The 23,123-nt window shown below is 38.5% G+C and overlaps 1 protein-coding gene across 1 annotated transcript in view; it reads right to left on the minus strand.

The window, feature by feature from the left end:
- BHD (Birt-Hogg-Dube) overlaps positions 1 to 23,123 on the minus strand; it is a gene marked incomplete at its 5' end in the record, with an annotated part of 115,091 nt that overhangs the window by 35,989 nt on the left and 55,979 nt on the right. The window contains 2 exons of the mRNA XM_067134895.2: positions 3,802 to 4,147; positions 11,357 to 11,496. Of these exons, the coding sequence (XP_066990996.2) occupies positions 3,802 to 4,147; positions 11,357 to 11,496 (486 nt within the window). The remainder of the gene's footprint in view (positions 1 to 3,801; positions 4,148 to 11,356; positions 11,497 to 23,123) is intronic.

Below are 23,123 nucleotides of genomic sequence, written 5' to 3' on the forward strand. Positions count from 1 at the left end.
AAGGGTAGTCTGCCAAGCTTGCTGTAAGGAGGTAAGTTCGTTTGTTCCTTTTATCTTTTTTGTGGTTGAGAACTATGATCGAATTTCATTGTAGTATATATAGGCCTATTAATTTATGTATTGTGGCAAGTTATTTTGTTGCAATGCTGAACTTTCAATAATTTATATTGCTAAAATGTAAATAATCATTAAATTACTGAACAAGGAGTTAGAACGCTGGTGGTCTCTTGTCACAGAATGGATGAAAATTAAATTGTGATTCATTTCCTGTGAAAATAGAGATTTACAACTGAAATGCAATTTTCAAAATTCCTTTTAAAAATTGTGAATTCTATTACACTTCCGCTAAACCTTCACGAAACACAGGTTGTAGATCCAATGTAGCCCGGGTAGGACGATGCCACAGCGTGATTTACAAGGTTGCCAAGACTGTCTTTACAAGACCAGGTCAGCGAAAAGACCGCGTTGGTCTGGACTGGTGAGGTCCGGTTAGTAACCATTGTGTTTGGGGGGGGGGAAAGCAAAGAGAGTCTGGGGGGGTGTAAGTTCTCAGGTTAATGAGCCTCTAGCGTCCCCTCTACAGTCTTGGTAAATTGTGACAAAAATAAGTTGTTTTTTTTTTGTTTTTTTTTTTGCTAGTGGCCTTACATCGCATCGACACAGACAGGTCTTATGGCGACAATGGGATAGGAAAGGGCTAGGAGTGGGAAGGACTCAGCCATGGCCTTAATTAAGGTACAGCCCCAGCATTTGCCTGGTGTGAAAATGGGAAACCATGGAAAACTATCTTCAGGGCTGCCGATATTGGGATTTGAACCCACTATCTCCCAGATTCAAGCACACAGCTGTGCGCCCCTAACCGCATGGTCAATTCACCCGGTAAAATAAAGTAATGGGCGCATGTCAGGACAATATCAAATTACGTGGTTTTTTATTTTCAACGAGTCTGGCGTCCTTGTTGGCACATATTATGCAAGGATCTATTGAAGGCAACAGAAAATAGTCTTCATGACAGCAGACCCAGCTGACCAAAGCCAGCGAATAGAAACAAATACAACGTTCACAAATCTGAGATTTATAGTGCCTCCGTTTTCATTCTTCTATATAAGTAAGAATACTGCTAGGGCCAGCTTGGTGGGTCCTTGGCAAGCATAAAGAACGGATCTCTCCTCTACACTACTCTGGTATCGTTTCACGTCATTTTGTTATATTTTTCACCCGGTGAACTCGACATGATACTGCCAAATTATAACTGAAAATCCTTCAGGATATATTTCCATGTAAATTACTAATTCCCTTGTTCCTACTTTAAAGTTTTGTACTTCTAGAAACATCATCTCTAGTAGTCATTTTTTGAAACAAATGCATGATATATACTCAGCATTATTACCATTTAGCCCAACTGTAGAAATGTAAGATACAGGGACAATGTAATTTATGTCAATTATTATTTTTCAGATCAAATGTGACAAAAACACCACTTAGATCAACTTAGAAATACTGCGATGTATCTGATACGAGTACAGAAATCTGTATCAATGCAGCCTTTCTACCAGTCCACTTTGGGCAGCGACCAACAACCATTTTCTTCAGACCTATGCACTGCAATGATGGGAACTAATATGTTCCTGCATAACCTGGAGCATCTTCAAATTTCAACAAGCTGCTGGGAGCAATCACCAAGTTGGAGAAGAGTGGCATGCCCTTGGTGGAGTCATTTAGGATTGTGGAAGAAGTCAGGGGAAGTTTTTACCGAACCTCTGGGAAGGCAACCGCTGTCAGTGAAATAAAACCAGATGAAGTGACTTCATTGAAGTTTTGTCCAATCACTTCATGTGATGTTGAGAAATCTTTCTCTCAGTTCCAAAACATTATGCATGAGAGGAGAACAATATTGTTACCGGAAAACATTGAAACGTTGCTAGTAAATTCCTTTTATAGTAATTGGGTGTGTTATTGAATTATACGTAATTTTTTCATGCCTATTCTGTTGCCTATTTTGCATGTTGGTGCCTATTTTGGCTAATTTAAGAGCCTTTATGCCTCCCTATTTTAACTGTTTTTAGTGCCTATAATTCTCATCTCTAGTCATCACCATATCATTCCCATACTCCCACTGCTTTTCCATTAGTTGTCTCGTAATGAAAATGGGCTCTATTGTTGACCTTCCACTTCTGAAACCAAACTGATTTTCCTGTATCTGATATTCACCCCTCAACCTTATCCTACTTTCCAGTATCCTCTCCATTATCTTAGTAACATAGGCTATCAGAGTAATTCCCCTGTACTGTAGTTCTTCAATACTTTCTTATCGCCTTTCTTGAAAATTTGAATGATTATTCCTTTTTGCCAATCCTCAGGGACCTCCTTATTCTCCCAGATAATCCTGAGAACTCGATATGTCCACTGCATGCCTACAGCCTTTATCATCTCCACTGAAATTTCATCTATTCCAACAGTTTTTCCATTCTTCATCTTTCTTACTGTCATTTCAATTTCATTCACTGTAATTTCTTTGTCCATTTCTTCATCAACTAATTGCCTTTCCTGGTCAGCCATTGAATAACCATCATTAGTTCTCATGTTCAGCAACTTCTGAAAATACTTTCTCCATCTATTTCTTATTTCTTCTGGCTTTGTTAATATTATGCCGCCTTCATCCTTCACAAATCTGGTGTTTACTTGATCTCTCTTTTTGTTTCTTAAGATACCATACAGTAATTTCTTGCTGCCATGCATGTCATCTCTCAATTTCTGTGTGAATAAGGCCCAGTTTTTCCTCATTTCTTCTTCCATTACTTTCTTGGTCAAATTCTTTGCCTCCACATATTTTCTTCTACTTTCTTCAGCCTTAGATGTTTTCCATGCTTCCCATGCCATCTTCTTTTACTTCAATTTAATTTTTACCCTATGATTCCACCAGTGTGTCTCTTTATCTTTCACATTTCTTGATGTTCTACCACATACCTTTTCTGCACATCCAACCAGAGCTTCCTTAAATCTTTTCCATTCATCTACCTTTTCTGCACATCCAACCAGAGCTTCCTTAAATCTTTTCCATTCATCTTCAACATTCCCCATCTCCGTCCTGGGTACCAAGGGTATTATTTCCCTTTGAAATTCTTCTTGTATGTTTTTCTCCTTCAACTTCCATACCTTAATTCTTTCCTCTCTTCTTAATAGGGGTTTTTCAATCTTTCCCACTATCAATTTTCCTATCACAATTCTATGATCTCCACCAAAGGCTTCTTCAGGCACGGCTGTAACATCTAAAAGGTTCTTCCGGTGTTCTTCCTCTATGATTATATAATCAATCATGGACTTTGTTCATCTGTCTCCCCAACCACACCTTGTAATCTTCTGACTGTTCTTCCTAAACCAAGTGTTTCCAACGATCATTTGGTTCCTCATGCAAAAATCCACCAACAACTCGCCTTCTGAATTTACATTTCCATATCCAAAGGGCCCTACAACATCTTCCTTTCCTTGTCTTTCCATTCCAACTTGTACATTTAGATCTCCCATCAATAGCACTTCCTTATCTTCTATCTGTTTCTCCACTTCCTTTGTGTGCTCCATTAATATATACAGGTTATTTTTAAAATTTTCATTTGTGATTTCCCGGGAGTTGGCTTGTAATCAATGTCAGCTTATAATAGAATAAATACGGTAACATCTTGTGAAACCAGAAGTGTTGGTACTGTTCATCCAGAGCTTTCAAACGCTATCTAGTACTACTCACTACAGTCTGAGCAGACAATAGCTACATTCAGGACTTGAGAAATGATGTGCAAAACTGACCTTAAGACAGGCAATGATGCTGGCCACCAACTGTCGAGGCTGTCCCCGGACCACGACCTGGTGACCGACCATCAGGTTGTAGGCCAGAGCGATGAACTGTTGCCTGCCCACGATCTGATACAAGTGACGTATGTTGCTGACCGCTGGTGCCACGTCGTCCACGTCACAAGATCCGCTTGCCTCCAGTTCGTGGACGGGAGAGTGGTCGTCTGTGGCTGACACAAGGGTGAAACCCTCCTCGAGTTCTGCCACTTCATAACGGTAATTATCCCATGACGCTTGCGCCACTTGCTCGACCAAGCGGCTGGCTCCCACCTTCAAGAGCCACGAGAACCTCCAGTGTAGCCTGCCAACCACAAACAGTGGATTCAATAGGCTAACAAAATAAATGAATAGAAATGGAAATCAAAGACAGAAAGCTAGGCACAAGGATAGAAATATACAACGGATGGGAAAAAAAAAAAAAAAGTGACAATATATGCATGTATACAAAATCATTTATTGTAAAACCACCATACCTGTACAGGCCTTCAATGTAATCCCCTGCAAAATTATGCATCCATTGTTAGATGTGTGGAACTGCAGTTGATTAATCTCATATTCACTCAAAGTATGAAGGCTTTCATGGCCGGTGTCAATATAATAAAAATCTTCCGGGCTATTATGCCGTGGTCCACTCCTCTCATTCCTTCCAGATGTTTCAACTACTGCTGCGGTAGTCATCTTCTGTGGTAATTCTAAATTCCCATGGAGGGAATTAGATATTTTTCCACCAATAGAGCATATCAAAAATCAGATGCTGGCTTTTCAGGCGTTTGCTCTATTAACCAGCATTTCGTCTTAGGTCTGACACTAGACTCATCAGAGTGGCATGTGTCAGACCCTACCCACTGATGCTGGGGTGTATGCAGGTGAACTTATCAGAAGCCTCTTATGTGGCACAGTCTGATAACTGCATACGGGAGATAAAACTCCACAATGGAATTAATGCCCGCCTAGCAATTCCAAATGGTAATTCTAAATTCCCATGGAGGGAATTAGATATTTTTCCACCAATAGAACATATCAAAAATCAGATAAAAAATTAGATGCTGGCTTTTCAGGCGTTTGCTCTATTAACCAGCATTTTGTCTTAGGTCTGACACAGTTTTATCTCCTGTATGCAGTTATCAGACTGTGCCACATAAGAGGCTTCTGATAAGTTCACCTGCATACACCCCAGCATCAGTGGGTAGGGTCTGACACATCCCACTCTGACGAGTCTAGTGAGTTTTATCTCCCGTATGCAGTTATCAGACTGTGCCACATAAGAGGCTTCTGATAAGTTCACCTGCATACACCCCAGCATCAGTGGGTAGGGTCTGACACATCCCACTCTGACGAGTCTAGTGAGTTTTATCTCCCGTATGCAGTTATCAGACTGTGCCACATAAGAGGCTTCTGATAAGTTCACCTGCATACACCCCAGCATCAGTGGGTAGGGTCTGACACATCCCACTCTCACGAGTCTAGTGTCAGACCTAAGACGAAATGCTGGTTAATAGAGCAAACGCCTGAAAAGCCAGCATCTAATTTTTGATCTGATTTTTGATGTGCTCTATTGGTGGAAAAATATCTAATTCCCTCCATGGGAATTTAGAATTACCATTTGGAATTGCTAGGCGGGCATTAATTCCATTGTGGAGTTTTAATCTCCCGTATGCAGTTATCAGACTGTGCCACATAAGAGGCTTCTGATAAGTTCACCTGCATACACCCCAGCATCAGTGGGTAGGGTCTGACGCATCCCACTCTGACGAGTCTAGTGTCAGACCTAAGACGAAATGCTGGTTAATAGAGCAAACGCCTGAAAAGCCAGCATCTAACTTTTGATCTGGGTCATCTTCTGTGGCGTTGTGTAGGTAGTCTCTCCTGTATCCTGCTGGCGAATGCATTGGTTGCTTGGGAGGCAGCTGCATTTATATGTGAGTATGCGGCCTCCGATTGGTTCGCGCTGTTCAGTCTGACTTTGTTTGGATCTCCAACGACAGACTGCTCGGCGTAACCCAATCGGAGGTCGTGCTTTCAGATACACAATCAGGGCATAATAGCCCGGAAGATTTTTATTATACTCATATTCACTGTTCCATATTGACACCTATATCATATAATAATCTTGAAAGGAAATAATTCTGGATACACCTTACTCAATACTAAACAGATTTCTTAAAATCTCAAAATTATTATTACTACTAACATTCAGAAATTGCACCTATTTTTTGGTACATGCTTCATCCTTAATATGGAACTTCTTCAGCCAATATACCATGACAAAATAATTGATAATGATTAAGAAAAATGTTTAAAACAATGGACATTACTACACATGGCTTCTAACAGAGCAGTAGTCCAGCATGCCCGAGTAAAATTTTTACAAAGAAAGTATTGTACTATGGGTATACTGCTCCCTCTCCAACAGATAAAGAAATGTCTCCGTTGAGTAGTGGCACAGTGATGGCATGATCTCATTTGGCACTGGAGAAGCTGATAAGCTGGCAGTAGTTGATAGCATGCCGCGAAGTACGGAAGCAGAATGCCGAGAAGAGTTGATAAGTAATGATGAAAACAGGAGGACCTGCGTAGAGTTCATTTCAATATGGATCTGTTTACTATTTAACCTGCTCACGTGTGCACTGTAACAAAGCTGCATGCAAGACTGCCTAAAGAAATCAGCTGCCTCTTATCTGACATCCCTTGGTCAATTCTTGTTCTCTTCTGACCCCCGACGGTATGAGGTTTTTTGAGGCCTAGGCGATCTTTCATATTCACACCCTTCATGGCCCCTTCCCTTCCTTTTGCTGAAATCTTCATTCAAAGTGTCACACTTTTTCCATTTTCCTTTCAATTAATGGTCATAGAGGATGGCTGCATGGCTGCACTTCCTCTTTAAACAATAATCACCACCACCACCACCACCATAGCATGTGCCCTGACGAAAAGCCTTCATTTACAGAATAGATTAATGTGGATGCAGATATCAATAGTGGTGAAAGTAGTGCGGGAGATGATGGGAAAATGTTAAAAAGTTATAGTTGTGGTGAAGTGCCACGAGGCAAGGAGGAAAGCGGTCGGGATATCAATGAGCCTTTTACATGGTCTGAAGATGAGTTTGTGCCAATTACACATGATTTTAATGAATGTTACAAGCGGACATGTGTTGTATGTAAGCTCTGGGAAAGCATTCTTTCAGATTATATTAGACATGTTTGCAAAATTACAAACTGGTCTGATAGAAGGCAGTTTGTATTTTGTAAACATTATTCCAGTGCAGCTCAACTTGTAGGATTCCAGCAAGATATACCAGATATTTTAGATTCAGCAAGTCAAGTGGACTGTATCTCTTTTGATACAGTAGATCATGGGAGATCACTGACAAAACTTAGGTGTACTGAACTCGACAAATGAGTGATTGAATGAATAGCTAGAAAGAATTACAGTAGGTGAAGCATTACCTGACTCGGTAAGAGGGAGGTCCTGCATAGTAGTACTGTATTATTGGACCTTAATGTTTACTTATATATATGAAAATAAAATTTATCCATCAAAAAAGCTGAGATCATGCCTGTGAAACCCCTGAGCATAAATAGTCTTCATAAATGATAAAAAAATCAACACAGTTCTACAATTTAAGCATCTGGGAGAAATCGTCACACACAACTTAAAAAAGAAAGAAACATGGATAAATAGAACTAACAAAATGAAAAATCACAATTTCTAATCTGGTCAACGTGTAATAAGAAGTGCCAGTTAATAGGCACTAAGATCCAACACTATAAAACAGTAACTCCCCTGGAATCCACTTATACTTGTGAAACCCTGTTCCAAATTAAAAAACGAAAGAAGAACTGATCGGCTCCTCGAAACTGAAAGAAGAATCATCAGAACTTGCATACGGTAAATAAAAAATACCAGGTCGAAGGAGTCTGGAGAATCCTTCATAATGAAACTGTCTATTGAGAGATTGACCCAATCACCAGCACAATGAAGAGGAAAAGTAATAAAACTGTTATTGTTTTCACATCCCACTCATTACTTTGACACCACCTTCAAATACCATCGGACAGAGCCAGGATCGAACCTACCAAGTTGGGGTCAGAAAGCCAGTGCCTCAACTGTCTGAGCCACTCAGGCTGACTAAGAAGAAAAGGATCTTGTACTTTTTCTCATCTCGCGACCGCCAGGAAACCAGATTTTATGACAACCAGCGATGAGAAACATTGGAAAGAAGACAGGACCCTGGATCCACAAAATTCAGCGAGATCTCAAAGCAGTTGGACTCAAGATACCAGATACGGAGAACAAAAATAAAAATTAACACCCTTCTTAAGACTGTCAGATTTTCAGCAGAAATGACATATAGAGGGGCTATAGCGATTTCAGATTAATTGAGAAAATTACGACTGCAACGAATGAAATAGTACTAGACAGATAACAAGAACCAAACAGTACAACCTTCAAAGAGAAATTGAACATGGAACGACTCAAGTGGTTGAATGTGGTGAATAGAGTTAATGATGATGATGATTATTATAATAATAATAATAATAATAATAATAATAATAATAATAATAATAATAATAATATGAATAAAGAACTGAAATCACAGACAAGACGTTTTGCAGATGATGTTATATCGTACAGAGTAATAAATACAAGGATAGATCAAATATAAATGGGAATAATTTTTTAAAATTTATTGCATCAACCAAGAAAATACACATATAGAGATCACTTTTCTATCCTGCCTTCGATACACATTTTCTCCATCGGATAGGTAAGTTTTTGATACCGTCCTGATAGAAAGAAGAGGGACATGTGTGGGGCCAGTTGCGCACGAACTCTTCTATACTTGCATCATCATCGAACCACTGTCCTCCTAGGTCTTGTTTGAGTGGTCGAAACAAATGGTAGTCGCAGGGCGATAAATCTGGACTGTACGGAGGGTGTTCCAGAGGTGTCCAGTGAAATGCCTCCAGTTTTTCCTGTGTTAAAGCGGTAGTATGAGTCCTTGCATTGGCATGGAGGAGAATTATGTTTCAGATCAGTTGCTGGCGTCGCTTGTTGTGATATGCATCTTTTGCTTCATCCAAAAGGCGACAGTAATAGGCTGCCTTAATTGTCCTTTGTCCGTGAAGAAAATCCACCAGCAAAACGCCTGCGGAGTCCCAGAAAACTGTTGCAAGCACCTTTCCGGCAGATGGGCATGTTTTGGCCTTGACTGGACCTGCTTCATCTATTCGCCGCTACTCCATGCTTGCTTGCTTGCTTTGACTCTGGGGTATAATGATGCACCCAAGTTTCATCACAAGTCACAATATGACACGAAAATCCTCTCCTTCCTCCTCATAGTGACGCAGGAGTCTCTGACAAACTTCCTGGCATAAAGTTTTTTGTTCCTGACTGAGGAGATAAGCAACCCACCTGACAGACAATTTTCTGAAATGGAGTTCACCTTGGATGATGGTTTGAAGACTTCTGTAACTTATTCCTACAGCGAAAACAATTTGCAAAATTTTTATTTGCCGATCTTTACCAATAATGTCATGAATGGCAACAATGTTATCTACAGTGATGCTTGTCCGTGGTGTCCTTCCATGAGGTTCATTTTCCACAGTTTCTCTTTCTGCCAGAAATTTTTTAGCCCACTCATACACTCGAGTCTGTGAAAGTATTTCTTCCTCAAACTGTGTGCGGAGCCGTCTTAATATTTTGGAAGGTCTGGTGCCCTCTTTTTCGAGAAATTTGATAATGATGCTTTGTGGAACAGACGTGTGCACCTCTTACTCACTCATGGCATACTGAAGCAGCCCAGCTCTCCACTGTCGTCTACGCGCGCAAACCCCTTTTCCAGACATCCCCACCAACATCCTGGCAAAGCCTCATCTCAGAATTAACACTAACAGCAGCGATACATTCTAATTCCCATTTATATTTGATCTGCCTTCGTTAAGTTACAGGATTGTGGGTGACTGCAGAAGGCCTTGATAATGTTGTGAGATGAACAGCAGATAGGCCTATGATGGTAAACAGGTTGAAAAGTCAGGATATGAGTTTCACAAAGAGGAAAGTATTGATGAGGTGATAGTCCCTCATTGGGGCTGCTGTAAGTAACCAGGTGTTAAGATAAGGAAAGATCTTCATATTAATGAGACTGTAAATAAAGATTACACATCTTTTCATGTGGTTATGAGGGTATTTAGGGGTTGTAGTAAGGATGTAAAGGAGAGGGCGTATAATAAGTCACTGGTAAGACCCCAATGAGAGTATGGTCCCAGTGTATGGGACCTTCACCTTGATTCGAGAATTGGAAAAAGTTCCAAGAAAAACAGCACAATTTGTTCTGGGAGATTTCTGACAACAAAGTAGTGTTAAGAAAATGTTGCAAACTTTGTGTTGGTGAGACTTGGATGTAAGGAGACGAGTTGTTTGACTCAGGGGTATGTTCTGAGCTGTCAGTGGAGAGATGGTGTGGAATGATATCAGTAGACGAATACACTTAAATGGGTTTTTTAAAAGTATAAAAGAACATAACATCACAATGGAGATGTTTGATAAGTTTCCAACTTCTTTGAAATCATTTAACCCTTACACTACTACGCACAAGATATCTTTTTCGCGATATTATGTCACATGCTTTCTGCGCCCGAGATATCTCGTTGGCAACTCCAGCTAAATTTCTGAAAAGAAAATAGATAGATACCTTTTGAGTTTCCTTTGGTTTTCAAACTTGAGTAGCAGAAAGCTACACCTTTTAGGCACATAATGGACCATAAGTCAAAATGCAAACTGCATTTTAACTCTGTCTGAAGTTAAATATCAGAAATAATGCACTGACCTCGATATGCAACCAAGGTTGGCAGTCCCAAAAAAACACCTGTGACCAGGGCTTGTAAAAATATCTTCAAGTAGCGAATGGTGTGTGCTTTCAGAGTTTGAACTTACAGAAGCTGTGAGTACTCTTGAATCAGAAGATGAGTACTAAGATTTCAGGATAGAGTATTTTTGACTCTATTGGATAACCCTGATTTTTTCTTTCCTTAATTTTTGTGCAAAATGATAAACAAGTGAAAGGTATTCTGGAATTCTTTTGTCAGGTCAGATGACATTTCTGACTATTTTGGCTCACTTTTCACATATTTCACATATTTTTAGGCATTATATTAAAAAATAATTCAGCATGGAGGGTTCTGATAGTCACTCAACATATTAGCAGTGAAAAAGTTAAGAAACTGATAGGGAATCTGCTACCTGAGCAACAGCCCTAAATGCAGATCATTGATAAATGTAACTAGCAGATATGATCAACATCTAAGAGAAAAATTCCAGATGTGGGCGCACAGCCTCATCTCAGAATCCAGTGGTGAAAACTTAAGCGACAGCTAATTTGATTCTACAACCCTGATGTGACTGTTTGCCTTTGCCATGTTGTCTTTTAGCTTTCATATTATTTATTTTTTATTTATATTTCCCAAAGATTACAAGGAGGAAGCTGTGAAAGAGTTATTCCAATACTTACTGAGCAAACACATGAGTATCTGCCGTCAAGTCGACCAGCGAGCGTGAGGTCTTGCCAACAGCCTGCTGTTTGTAGAGTGAGCTGTCTGCATTCAACCGAAGTGCTCTCTGAGGACACTGCTCCTGCTCACGATCATACACCTGCACACAAGTCTGTCGCTATACAAACTGATAATGATGGCTGTAAAATTCATAGGGAATTACAACAGAATAACAAAGTGCATAATATGATAGTGTTAATAGAGACAAGGTGTGGGAAACTGTGAAAAGAAAAGGACGCAGAAGGCAATCAAGGGAATTATTAATGAAAGCAATTTATAAAAACTGTTCCAGTTCTGCCCAGATTCCAGTGGGGAGAAGAGATTGGTTTAGAAACCAAACTGGACTCGGACAGGAAAGTGTACTGTCTCCACTTATATTCATAATTAGGGCCTGGATGTTTATGACCTAAAAATGTTAGAAATATGCAAGCATTTATGACCTAAAAAAGTGTTATAATATTGCAATAAATGACTTCAAAAATTTTTGGTAACATTTTCGAAATCTTCAAAAGCTTGCCGCTGTTTAAATTAACATTACATTGAAAATATATTTTTAATTCTAGAACATTCAGTAATAATAAACAAGTAATAATATGAATTTTTATTATTATAAGTTACAGTATTTTGAATTTATTTAATTACTCAATCCAGAGATAACTCTCGACTCTGCAAAGAATGAAATACGAGTAAATGTCACATTTTGATGGGCGATCAGAAAGAATGAAAAACTACAATGGCAAATTACAAAACATTTTTTAAGTTTTCAAATAGGAATGATTTTCTATTTTCATGCAACATTAACTTATTCACAACTAAGTATTTTTTATTTTCCACCTTGTCGATACACTAAATTGCTTAAGCCAACTTACTGGTTAAAAGTGGTACATGTTTCGTATATTATCAACATCTTCAGCCACATAATACTGTTTAGATGAAACATTCATATATTGACAAAGTATCAATGTTTTAGAGGAAGTAATTTGCTATTGTAGTTCTTTCTGATCGCCCATCAAAATGCTAATTTTAAGGACACCATTCTGTCCATGTCTCCAGCTTTGATTTGGAATGTCCAAGGCTAAAACTGTATACCTGAACACTTGTTAAAAGATCTATTGACTCGTTTGTGTTTGTATGACACATTATAAAATCTGTTTACATACTTTCCATATTGAATGGAATTATGAAATAATTGGTTTCCAGAACCTGAACAAACTTATTCACTAGTTGGTGATGTCAGATTGTCATTTTTTATTATTAGTGGAGATTTTATTTTGAGTTAAAAGATTGTTTAAGATTGCTGACATTTGACGTTGATGTTGTTATTATTAGAGCGTGTGTAGTTGAATCCGACACTCTTTCCAATCTTGTTGCGGTTGTGAAGACTGGGTTCTCACTAAGCGTTGCTGTGTGTTGCTTAGCTTGAGTATACAACTGCTATTTCTTATAGTTACGAGTCGAAAGGGGATGTTCAGACTGGTGTTAACTTGTGCTTGAGTGTTGCCTCTATATTGCTGGGAGGTGTGTAGAAAATTATCTGTAACGAGAGGAGGGTATAGAAAAATTAGACGTGAACTGAGTACTGCTAAGCTTTGAAAAAGTCGTTTTTGCATATTACCTACCCCCTCGACTGTTATGAAGGTGACTAGACACTCTGGCGTGCCAGACTGACTGACACTTGTGCTTCTTGTATTGTATCGGTGTGAGATTAGGGGTGGGGGGTGTCGTGGGGAAGAGGGGATGGGTGGAGCATTGAGTTTCTGCGCTGTTGGTTGTAGGGAGTTTTTAGGGGCGGACTGGAAGTTGTGTTAATTAATGTAGTGGGAGTTTTTGAGGATGGAGATTTAAAAATATTTAGAAAGTTGTTATGTTTTGAACTCAATCTTTGTAATAAATTAGGTAATATCTGATATAGAGGACTTTTGATTTCAATTATATCATTTTGGTCTTTATTGTAGTACTGGTCTAAATAGATGTAGATGTTTTCTAATTCACTCATTAATTTACCTTTACCTATTTTTTTGATAATTTTGAGGTCTTGTTCTATAGTTGTGAATTGATGCTCTCTTTCCTTCATATGAGAACTCATAGCTGAATACTTATTGTGTTTGTTGGCGTCATAGTGCTCCATGTATCTTGTGAAAAACTCTGGCCTGTTGGCCCGATATATGAGACGTCACATTGTGAACATGTAAGTCTGTATATGCCGGACCCTGAATAAAGGTTACTTTTTGATTGAATATGTTGAGGTTGAAAAATAGGTTCTGATTAGTGTTTATTGTCCTGAATGCATGCTGACATTATGCTTTTTTAAGGGGTTTGAGACTTGGTAAATGACTGGGTTATTATAGGTGAGGGTGACGAACTTAGATTTTTTAGGTCTGTCCGGGATGAGGTTTGTTGTTAGTTTAAGTTTGACCTTAATTAATCGGGTAATCATTTCTATTTTATATTCGGTAAGTTTTGCCAAGTTCTTTATATAGTTGAGTTCTTTTTTTTAAAAAGGTTTTTAGGTGAAAGAGGGCTTTTTAATGCTGTATCAATTAAGCTGTAAAATGTCGCCTGTTTATGGGAGTTAGGGTGTAACGAGGAGTTTTAGATAGTTATTGGGGAATGGGTGGGTTTTCTAAATATTTGGAAATCGAAACTATTGTTGTTACGTATTACAGTAATGTCAAGAAAGTTTATGGAACCACTGATTTCGTCCTCTGTAGTGAACTTTATATTTTGATCGAGCTTTGTCTGGCGAGAAATTTAGAATCTCATTACGATTATTGAGTTCTTTGTCGATTATTACGAATGTGTCTTTCACATACTGGAGCCACAGGCCAAGTCCTTTTACTTGTGTCATTATTTTGTTGTGTTCCAACGAATCCATATATATATTGGCAAGGATGCCTGACAAAGGATCGCCCATTGCTACGCCATTCTGGTGGTAGATCTTACCATTAAAAGTAAAATAGTTATTATTTAACACAAAGTTTAAAATCTTAATGAAGTCTTCTATTTCAAACTTGCTGAGGCCACTGTGTCTGGCGAGATTATCTTTGATGATATTGACGGTTTCTTTAGTTGGTACGTTGGAATACATTCTTAAAATATTGTAGAAGTAAATCAAATTCCTTAGTGGATTTTTATTGTTGAAATTGTAATATTTTAAAAGAAAATTATGAATGTATCTTGAGGTTTTATAAGTGGGGCTATTTCTACAGTCAATGATTGGACGTATGGGTGTATCTTTCTTATGTATCTTAGGTAATGTTCTGGCTGTAAGGGTATTAGGGTTCATAATAATTAATTTTTGTTGCTCTTGCTTATTAAGAAGAAACGTTGAGTTCTTGAATAGTGTTTTTAAATTCCATTGGATTCGGATGGTAGGATCTTTATCAACTACTGAATATGTCTTTGAAAAATCTTCTGTTTTTTGGATATATGCATTTTTGTCTAATAAGACAGTGGTACCTCCTTTGTCCACTTTAGTTACTATTATATTATTATCTTTTATTTTGGTTTTTATTTCTTGGATTAAATTTGTGTGGATGGGATCAAAATTTGTCTTTAGTTCCTTAGTCAACGTGGGTAATTTCTTCTTTATGTCATATCTAGTATCGTCTTGTAACGCAAGAGGGAGTTTTGAAATATTTGACTCGACCTCAGCTATAGTGGTGATAACATCATTTTCTTTTCGTGTACTAGGCCAATTATGTTTTAATCCCATACTTAGGAGATCTACTGTATTTCCTTTTACAAGAAATTTACGTTCGTTGTATTGACTATGGCAGGTGAGTTGTTAAAGGATGGAACTGTTTTTGATGTTTCTATGTTCTGTTTAGGTGACTGTGAATGGGTTTCTTTTAAATGAGCAAGCTTTTTATCTAGTGTTAATTGCTTCCTGTTTAGTATATTGGTTAAATTATCTGCGGGTAACTGAAAAGAACTCCACTCTATAGGTGCTAGGTTCTGGGAAAACTGTTAAGTGTATTCTGTAAAGCTGTAAATTCAACTGCGATTTCTTTTTATAGAACATTTTAATTTCATTTCTTAGCCAAATTTCATTAATTCTGTTTTGAGTTCTAATTAAATTGGGTGTAGCTGAGCCTTTTCTTTGAGCAGGTTTCAAAACTTTGGGAACCAATTTCAGTCTTAGACATTCTTTTAAGAAGGCTATGTCTTTATTTATTTTGCTAATCTTGACCTTAAGATTGAGATATTTGTTTAGCTAATAATTAGCCTGGTGTGCTTTGATATTACATGTAGTTATTCTCATGTTTGGTCCGTATTGAACTAGACTTAAGTCAAAAGTGTTACAATATTTATTAATAACTACCTTTTCTATACAAAACACAGTTCTTGTAGTTAAGATTTATAGGGACATATTTCGCCCTTGTATCAGCCTTATCTCATACCTTTTCGGTCTATAATCAGGAACCTGATCAGGAACCTTTTGACTTAAGTCTAGTTCAATATGGACCAAACATGAGAATAACTACATGTAACATTGACTTGTAACAGATAAAAGACCGTTCAGCATCGCAGGATGTTATTGGGCCATACTTGAAATATGTCAAATCATTAAAGTTCAATTGCGGCTACTATTTTGTCACTTTCTATGCATCTCTCTCTTTCTATACAGCTTACCCTCCTAATTTACATACATATATATTTCTAAGAAAGATAATTGTAAGAAATTACAGACAACATATTAGAAGATGTGAAAAATCCGTCTTTGAGACAAATGCAAGCAGGTATGCGAAAATGCAATAAAAAAGATAAAATTATCACAAACATATAAAAATTCACAGGGAAATATGAACATAATATGAAAAATTACCGAAAAGTGACAAAAACGTTGAAAAAGCCAAAGTATACTTTATTTGCCCCATGAAAATTGCATCATTTTAGTCACCGTAGATAAAATCATGCTTAAGTTGTATTTTCCATGGAAAGAATATAAATTAAAAAATATGACATGTCATAAACATCTGGGCTCTATTTATAATGGTTATGGATGAAATACTAAAGGAAACAAAGGCAACATATATAGAGGATATGAAAATATAGTGACATAGTGATTTGGGGAGTCAACAATACAGAATACAGAAGGTTTTAAAAACAATATTGAGAATAATATGGTATGAAAATCAGTGTGGGGAAGAGTAAAACAGTGGTGATGACAACAGAAGAAAGAGAAGGAATCATTAGTATCAGGGGACAAAACCTTGAGGTTGTTGAATACTTCAAATATTTGGGAAGTGAAATAATGCAAGATGCAAGGTTGGATAAGAGATCAGCAGAAGGGCACAAGTGGGAAATACGTTCTACCAGAATGTAAGGAAGCTGGTGAGGAACAGAAAAGTTCCTATGAAATGTGAAGAGATAATGTACAAGATGTACTATACCCCTATATTAACATAATATGCATCAGAGACTTGAACTCTGACAGCAGGAAATGATAATAAAATTCAGGCCATTGAGATGAAGTTACTAAGGAGTATGGTAGGGAAGACAAGGAGAGACAGAGTAAGAAATGTTGAGGTCAGAAAAGAGATAGGGGTAGAAAAACTGTGATAGGATGAAGAATAAACTGAGATGGTTTAGACATGTTATGAGGCTGGAGGAGGGAAGGATACCAAAACAAGTGTTGGAAGGAAAGAGAACAAGATGGAGGCCCAGAGAAAGATGGATAGACCTACGTTAGGAACCGTATAAGAAAAAGAAGACTGGACTGGAATACAATCACTGAAGAGGAGTGGTGGAAGGAAAGGTAATGGTGGAGAAGTAACATCAACACCCCGACCTGGCAGGAGCTGGACAAGGGGAAATGAAAATGATGATGATGAACAAAATGCCAAGGTTTTAGTTGAAGAAGTAATTCGTAAAGAAGTAAATCACAGACCCACGGTGTTCCTCACATAGTGGTACTAATTGCAAGTAAAGTCTACCCATGGCATTTCTCGCGTGATGGTATCAATCACAGGTAATCTCAAGGTTCAAGGTCTATCATCCCTTGGTTGCCCCTTTTACGCCTAAGTTCATGAACCATGGGCAATGGCTGAGTGACCTAGTATAGGTTGCTATCTCAGCCTTAAATAGACCAAAGTTATGATTACGGATGAATGTGGTACAACTTGTATAAAGCTGAAAAAAAAAGGAGAGAGAGAGAGAGTGTGTAGGATTTAATTTCTTTTAGGAGACAAAATCAAGGTCCTGAATTTAACCTTATGCCATTCCTAGCACTCCAGAGTGCTGGAGTTTTATGACTCGCCTGCCGTGCTGAACGCTCCAAAGTGCTCGTCACACGTGCAGTCATTAGAAGTGGGTTGACAAAAGTATTGATGATGATGCTTGTTGTTTAAAAGGGCTTTCATCCAGGTCATCAGCCCTTAATGATACGAGATGAGACAAAATGTAATAACAATTAAAATTCCAAAATTCATCCACTGACCAGAATTCAAAACATGATGATGAAGAATGAATGAATGAATATGAATCTAAAATAATCAGCGGATCCAGTTTGCAATACTGAAAGTTAAAATACACTCATCTTCATAAAAATCAGAACACCATGAAAGACTAGAGATTTGATGTTCATATTCACAGAACATGTTCATTAGTATGTTCTGCAGAAATGATTAGCATTTCAGTCACCTAGGTTCAGCATGTGTCCTGTTGCCTAGCAGGTAGTGGGTCCTCCATGGGCACTGATAACTTGGTCCATGCGTGATGGCTTTCACACGTATAAGGCGCGAAGTGCGTCCTGGTATAGCCACCCATGCTGCATTCACCTGGCTCCACAGTTTATCTTTGGTGGTTGGCATTGGGTCACAGCACCGCACTCGTCGTTTCACCACATCCGACACATATTCGATTGGTGACAAGTCCGGTGATTGGGCGGGCCAGAGCAACAGTCTGACATCCTGTGACAACAAGAAGGCACATGTTCGTGGTCGCGCACTGTCCTGCTGAAATATGGCACCTGGGCTGTCGAGCAGAAAGGGTATGGCTACGGGTCACAGGATGTCATTCATGTACGTCAAACTGGTCACAGTGCCCTAGAAACGCACCAAACGTGAACTGTGGTTGTAGCCAATAGCACTCCACACCATAAGGCCTTGAGTTGGTGCTGTATGTCTTGTGCGAATGCAGTCAATGTGATGCCTCTCCCCCTCTCTGCGGTGAACCAAAATGTGGCCATCATTTTCAAACAAACAGACCCTGGATTCATCCGAAAACATTATCTGCTACCATTCCTGTCCCCAGTGACGTCGTTCCACACACCATACATCATTGCACATTAACACCTGTGCGACTGTCCTAAATGCAGATCAGTATTGATTGATTGATTATGCACATTAGTCAAAGGTAGGCAGAGAAGTGGACAACGCGCCGGTAACCCAGATCATAATAAACGGCGACGGACTATCACTCCTGATAGAGTACGATGTGTTACACGGTTCCACTGTTGTGCCAGAGCTGAGGCGGACACAGATCTGCCCTACATTGCCATTTGGATGAAGTGTCGATCTTCTCGGGGGGGGGGGGGGGGGTCTGGGTGGTGTGACCAGACCCATCTTGCCGTGTTCTACAACCTTCTGTGAACAATTTTGTTGCATCCGTTGCACCGCCGACACACTTCGTTCCACATGAGCAGCAATTTCCCGGATGGATGCATCATGTTCTCTCATGCCAATAATGCACCCTCTTTCAAACTCACTCATTTAACGGTATGGTTCTTGCATACATGTGTGAGGCATCCTGCATGTCTGCTCAAGTCACACTGATCCATTACTTTCAGTTTTTAGCGACAACAAGAGCCGCAGGCACATTTTACCAGTTGGTGGTGATGCGCCGACATAGTGATGGGGACCTTGAACCTGAGGGCCAACATGGTTCAAATGCTAATCATTTCTTCAGAACAAACTAATGCACATGTCCTGTGAATATGAACTTCCTATCTCTAGTCTTTCAAGGTGTTCTGGTTTTTATGAACATGACTGTAATTCCAAAATACATTCACTGACTAGAATTCAAAAAAAGACAAACAATGACTATGAACTTAAAACAATCAGTGGATCCAAACTGCAATGCCCCACCTTCCCATCAAATAATTTAAAACAATGGTATGAACTGAACAAAGGACTGCTTCAAAAGCAAAATCTTAAATCAATGATGCTTGTTGCCCAATGAGATCCAAAATCCAGGTCACCAGCCCTTCATAGTACTAATCGCTGGTAAGGTAGATTTATGGTGTTCATCACGTAGCAGTACTAATCGCAAGTAACGTAGACTCATGATGTTCCTCACATAGTGGTACTAATCACAGGTAATGTACTATGCACAGGTAATGCAGACGTATGGTTCCTCACATAATGGCACCACTCATAGGTAATGTAGACCCATGGTGTTCCTCACACAGTGGTACTCATCACAGTAGCAGCCCAGAATCGTGGTGTTCGTCACATAGTGGTACTAACCATAGGCGACATAGACACATGCTGTCACTGGTATAGTGGTACTAATCACAGGCAACTCTCATTTCTTGCTGTCATTGTCCAAATCTCTGATGCATACATTAATAAAGGGGTATAGTACATCTTGTACATTATCTCTTTACATTTCAGAGGGACTTAAATGTTCCACACCAGGTTCCTTAGAATCTGGTAGAACGTATTTCACACTTACGCCCTTCTTCTGATCTCCTTATCCAGCTTTGCATTGCATCTTGCATTATTCACTTCCCAAATATTTGAAGCATTCAACAACATCAACGTTTTGTCCCCTGATATTATTCCTTCTCTTCCTCCTCTTGTCATCACCAATGTTTTACACTTCTCCACACTGATTTTCGTACCATATTTCTCAATATTGTCATTTAAAGCCTCTAGTTGGATGTGCACCCATGGTGTTTCTCACATAATGGTACTAATCACAGGTAACACAAACCCATTGTGTTCCTCACATAATGGTATTAATCCCAGGCAACACCCAGACCTGTGGTGTTCCTCACATAGTGGTACTAATCACAGGCAACGTAAACTGATGGTGTTCCACATATAGTGGTACTAATCATGGGTACTGTAAACCCATAGTAATCTACCCACCAATGATACTAATCACAGACCCACGGTGTTCCTCACATAGTGGTACTAATCGCAAGTAAAGTCTACCCATGGCGTTCCTCGCGTGATGGTATCAATCACAGGTAATCTCAAGGTTCAAAGTCCATCATCCCTTGGTTGCCCCTTTTAGTCGCCTCTTATGACAGGCAAAATATTGAATTGTCTCGTGAAACCAAAGTGCATTCACATGACTCAGCAAGCTCTCCGCATCTTGTTGGCAGTCTTCCATGTGCATACTTCAAAAGTAGACCTAATTTATAAACAGCGTATTCCAGTTAGAGATCATTTATGTTCGAGTTCTCACTACTTATTGCGGAGAAATGTTGCAAGGTTTGAAAGAATATGAAACTGGAGTATGTTAGAAATTAGTGGTGAAAATAAGCCATAAAAACAGAACAAATATTGTGTGAAGACCCAGGGACAGGGCTACAGAGAAATGTTACTAGTAATGTCACAATAATCATTACTGTCAGTTATTTGTGGGATGGGAATTTTATGACCTTGTAGTACAACAGACGAATATTCATGCCAATTATTTACAAAGAAAAACTGGCACTGTGGATACTACCTGACAAAACATTACGTTGATGATGATATGTGGTGGTCTAATTTATGTGTTTGGTTGTTTTATCTGAAACTGACAATTATTACTTACTAGGAACTTCTGCATGTGCCTGTTAATAAGGCAGGCAATGATTAATGTAGTAGTTATAATGATTCCGAGAATCATAAAAACGGAACAAATACTGTGTGAAGACCGAGGGGCAGAGCTACAGAAAAATGTTACTAGTGATGTCACAATAATCATTCTAATGAACAAGAATTATGGGGAAAACAATGCTGGTTCAAATCAAAGAATAATATTTTTTTCTCTCAGTTATTTGTGGGATGGGAATTTTATGATCTTGTATATCAGACGAATATTCATGCCAAATATTTACAAAGAAAAACTGGCACTGTGGATACTACCAGACAAAACATTACATTGATGATATAAGGTCGTATGTGGTGTTCTAATTCATATGGTTTTGGTTTCTTCTTCTTCTTCTTCTTCTTCTTCTTCTTCTTCTTCTTTTATGACCACATAGGATCACTTTAGTCAGTCCATCATTCAGGTCTCTTTGAAGGGTTTGTTCCGGCTTTGCGGTCCTCCCAGTACTTCTTCAGACGCCTGATCTTCGTGCCCTTTCCTCGGTTGAAAATATGCGTGCTGTTGGTTTGTTTCATGTAAGGGTAAAGTGGAGGTTTGTATTCTTGAGTTTTGTATTCCCTTTTATCTTATTTGTGGTGTCTTCTGTCATAAGGCCTATTTCCTGCAGATCCTCTCTTACTTCTCTGATCCATTTACATCCTGTTGTGGTATTTTTTGAGACAAGATTGTGTTGTACTAGTTGTTTCAGAAGTCCTGAATTCTGCATCCTCATGATATGTCCAAAGAATCCCAGTCTCCTCTTACGCATAGTATGGGTTCTAGCTCTTTGTACACGACTTTGTTAGGTATTATCTGCCACTGTCCACCTTTCTGGTATTTTTTGTTGACGCAGGTTCTTCCAATTCAGGTGAAAAAGTGTTTCTGCTGCATACGTAGCTTCTGCTTTAATTACTGTGTTGTAGTATTTTATTTTTGCATTGATTGATAAACTTTTTTTTTGTAGACATCCCATGTTCATTTTTGTGCTTTAGCTAATCTATTTGTTCTTGTTTGGATTGATTTTTTTTCATTTAGGTTATGTGTTATTACTTCTCCAAGATATTTAAATTGAGTTACTATTTTGATTTTATTACCTCTTATGGTACCTTCTTATAGTTGTGTTGTGTTGGCTTTTGGGGCATAATTTCTGTTTTTTCAAATGATATTTTGAGGTCAATTTTATTCGCAATGTTTTGAAGTTCTGATATCTGGGTTTTTGCTTCTTTTATGTCCACTGCTAGTAATGCTAAATCATCGGCGAAACCCAGGCAATTTGTTTTGATTTTTCGGCCAATCTTTATTTTTGGGGGACATTTCCTAAATCGTCGGCGAAACCCAGGCAATTTGTTTTGATTTTTCGGCCAATTTTTATTTTTGGGGGACATTTCCTAAACCATTCCCTCATTACCATTTGTTTTATCTGAAACTGACAATTATTACTTTTGCATGTGCCCATCAATAAGGCGGTAATGACACTGAAATGGTTTTGGAAACTTGGGCAATATTTAGATTCAAAATTAGGGTGAGTAAAAATATATGTGCAATGATTATTTAGAAATTAAATGCAAAAGAAATTAAATTTCATATGTTTATTAATCTGACTTCTATATCATTACCTTTAACCCTTCCCCACGGACTATCTTTGACTCACTGTCTGGCAAAACCTAGAGTAATAATTTGCTTGTCAGGTATAGTTGTGGAGTACCTTCACTAAATAATTTATTCTGTAAAAACCACTTAAGATATCGCTTTCAAATTCTGTAACAATGGAAAATACATGATAGTCATTCTAAAATGATAGAATGAGATCACCTAATTATATGCAGGAACCCCCCCACACACACCTTCCCGTTCAGAATGATACATCAAGAAGCATCCAATGTGGCGCATAATGTTAAATTGCTTGTTAAAGTCAGTCTG

Source organism: Anabrus simplex, chromosome 1 (genome assembly GCF_040414725.1).
Source record: "Anabrus simplex isolate iqAnaSimp1 chromosome 1, ASM4041472v1, whole genome shotgun sequence".
Lineage (NCBI taxonomy): Eukaryota > Metazoa > Arthropoda > Insecta > Orthoptera > Tettigoniidae > Anabrus > Anabrus simplex.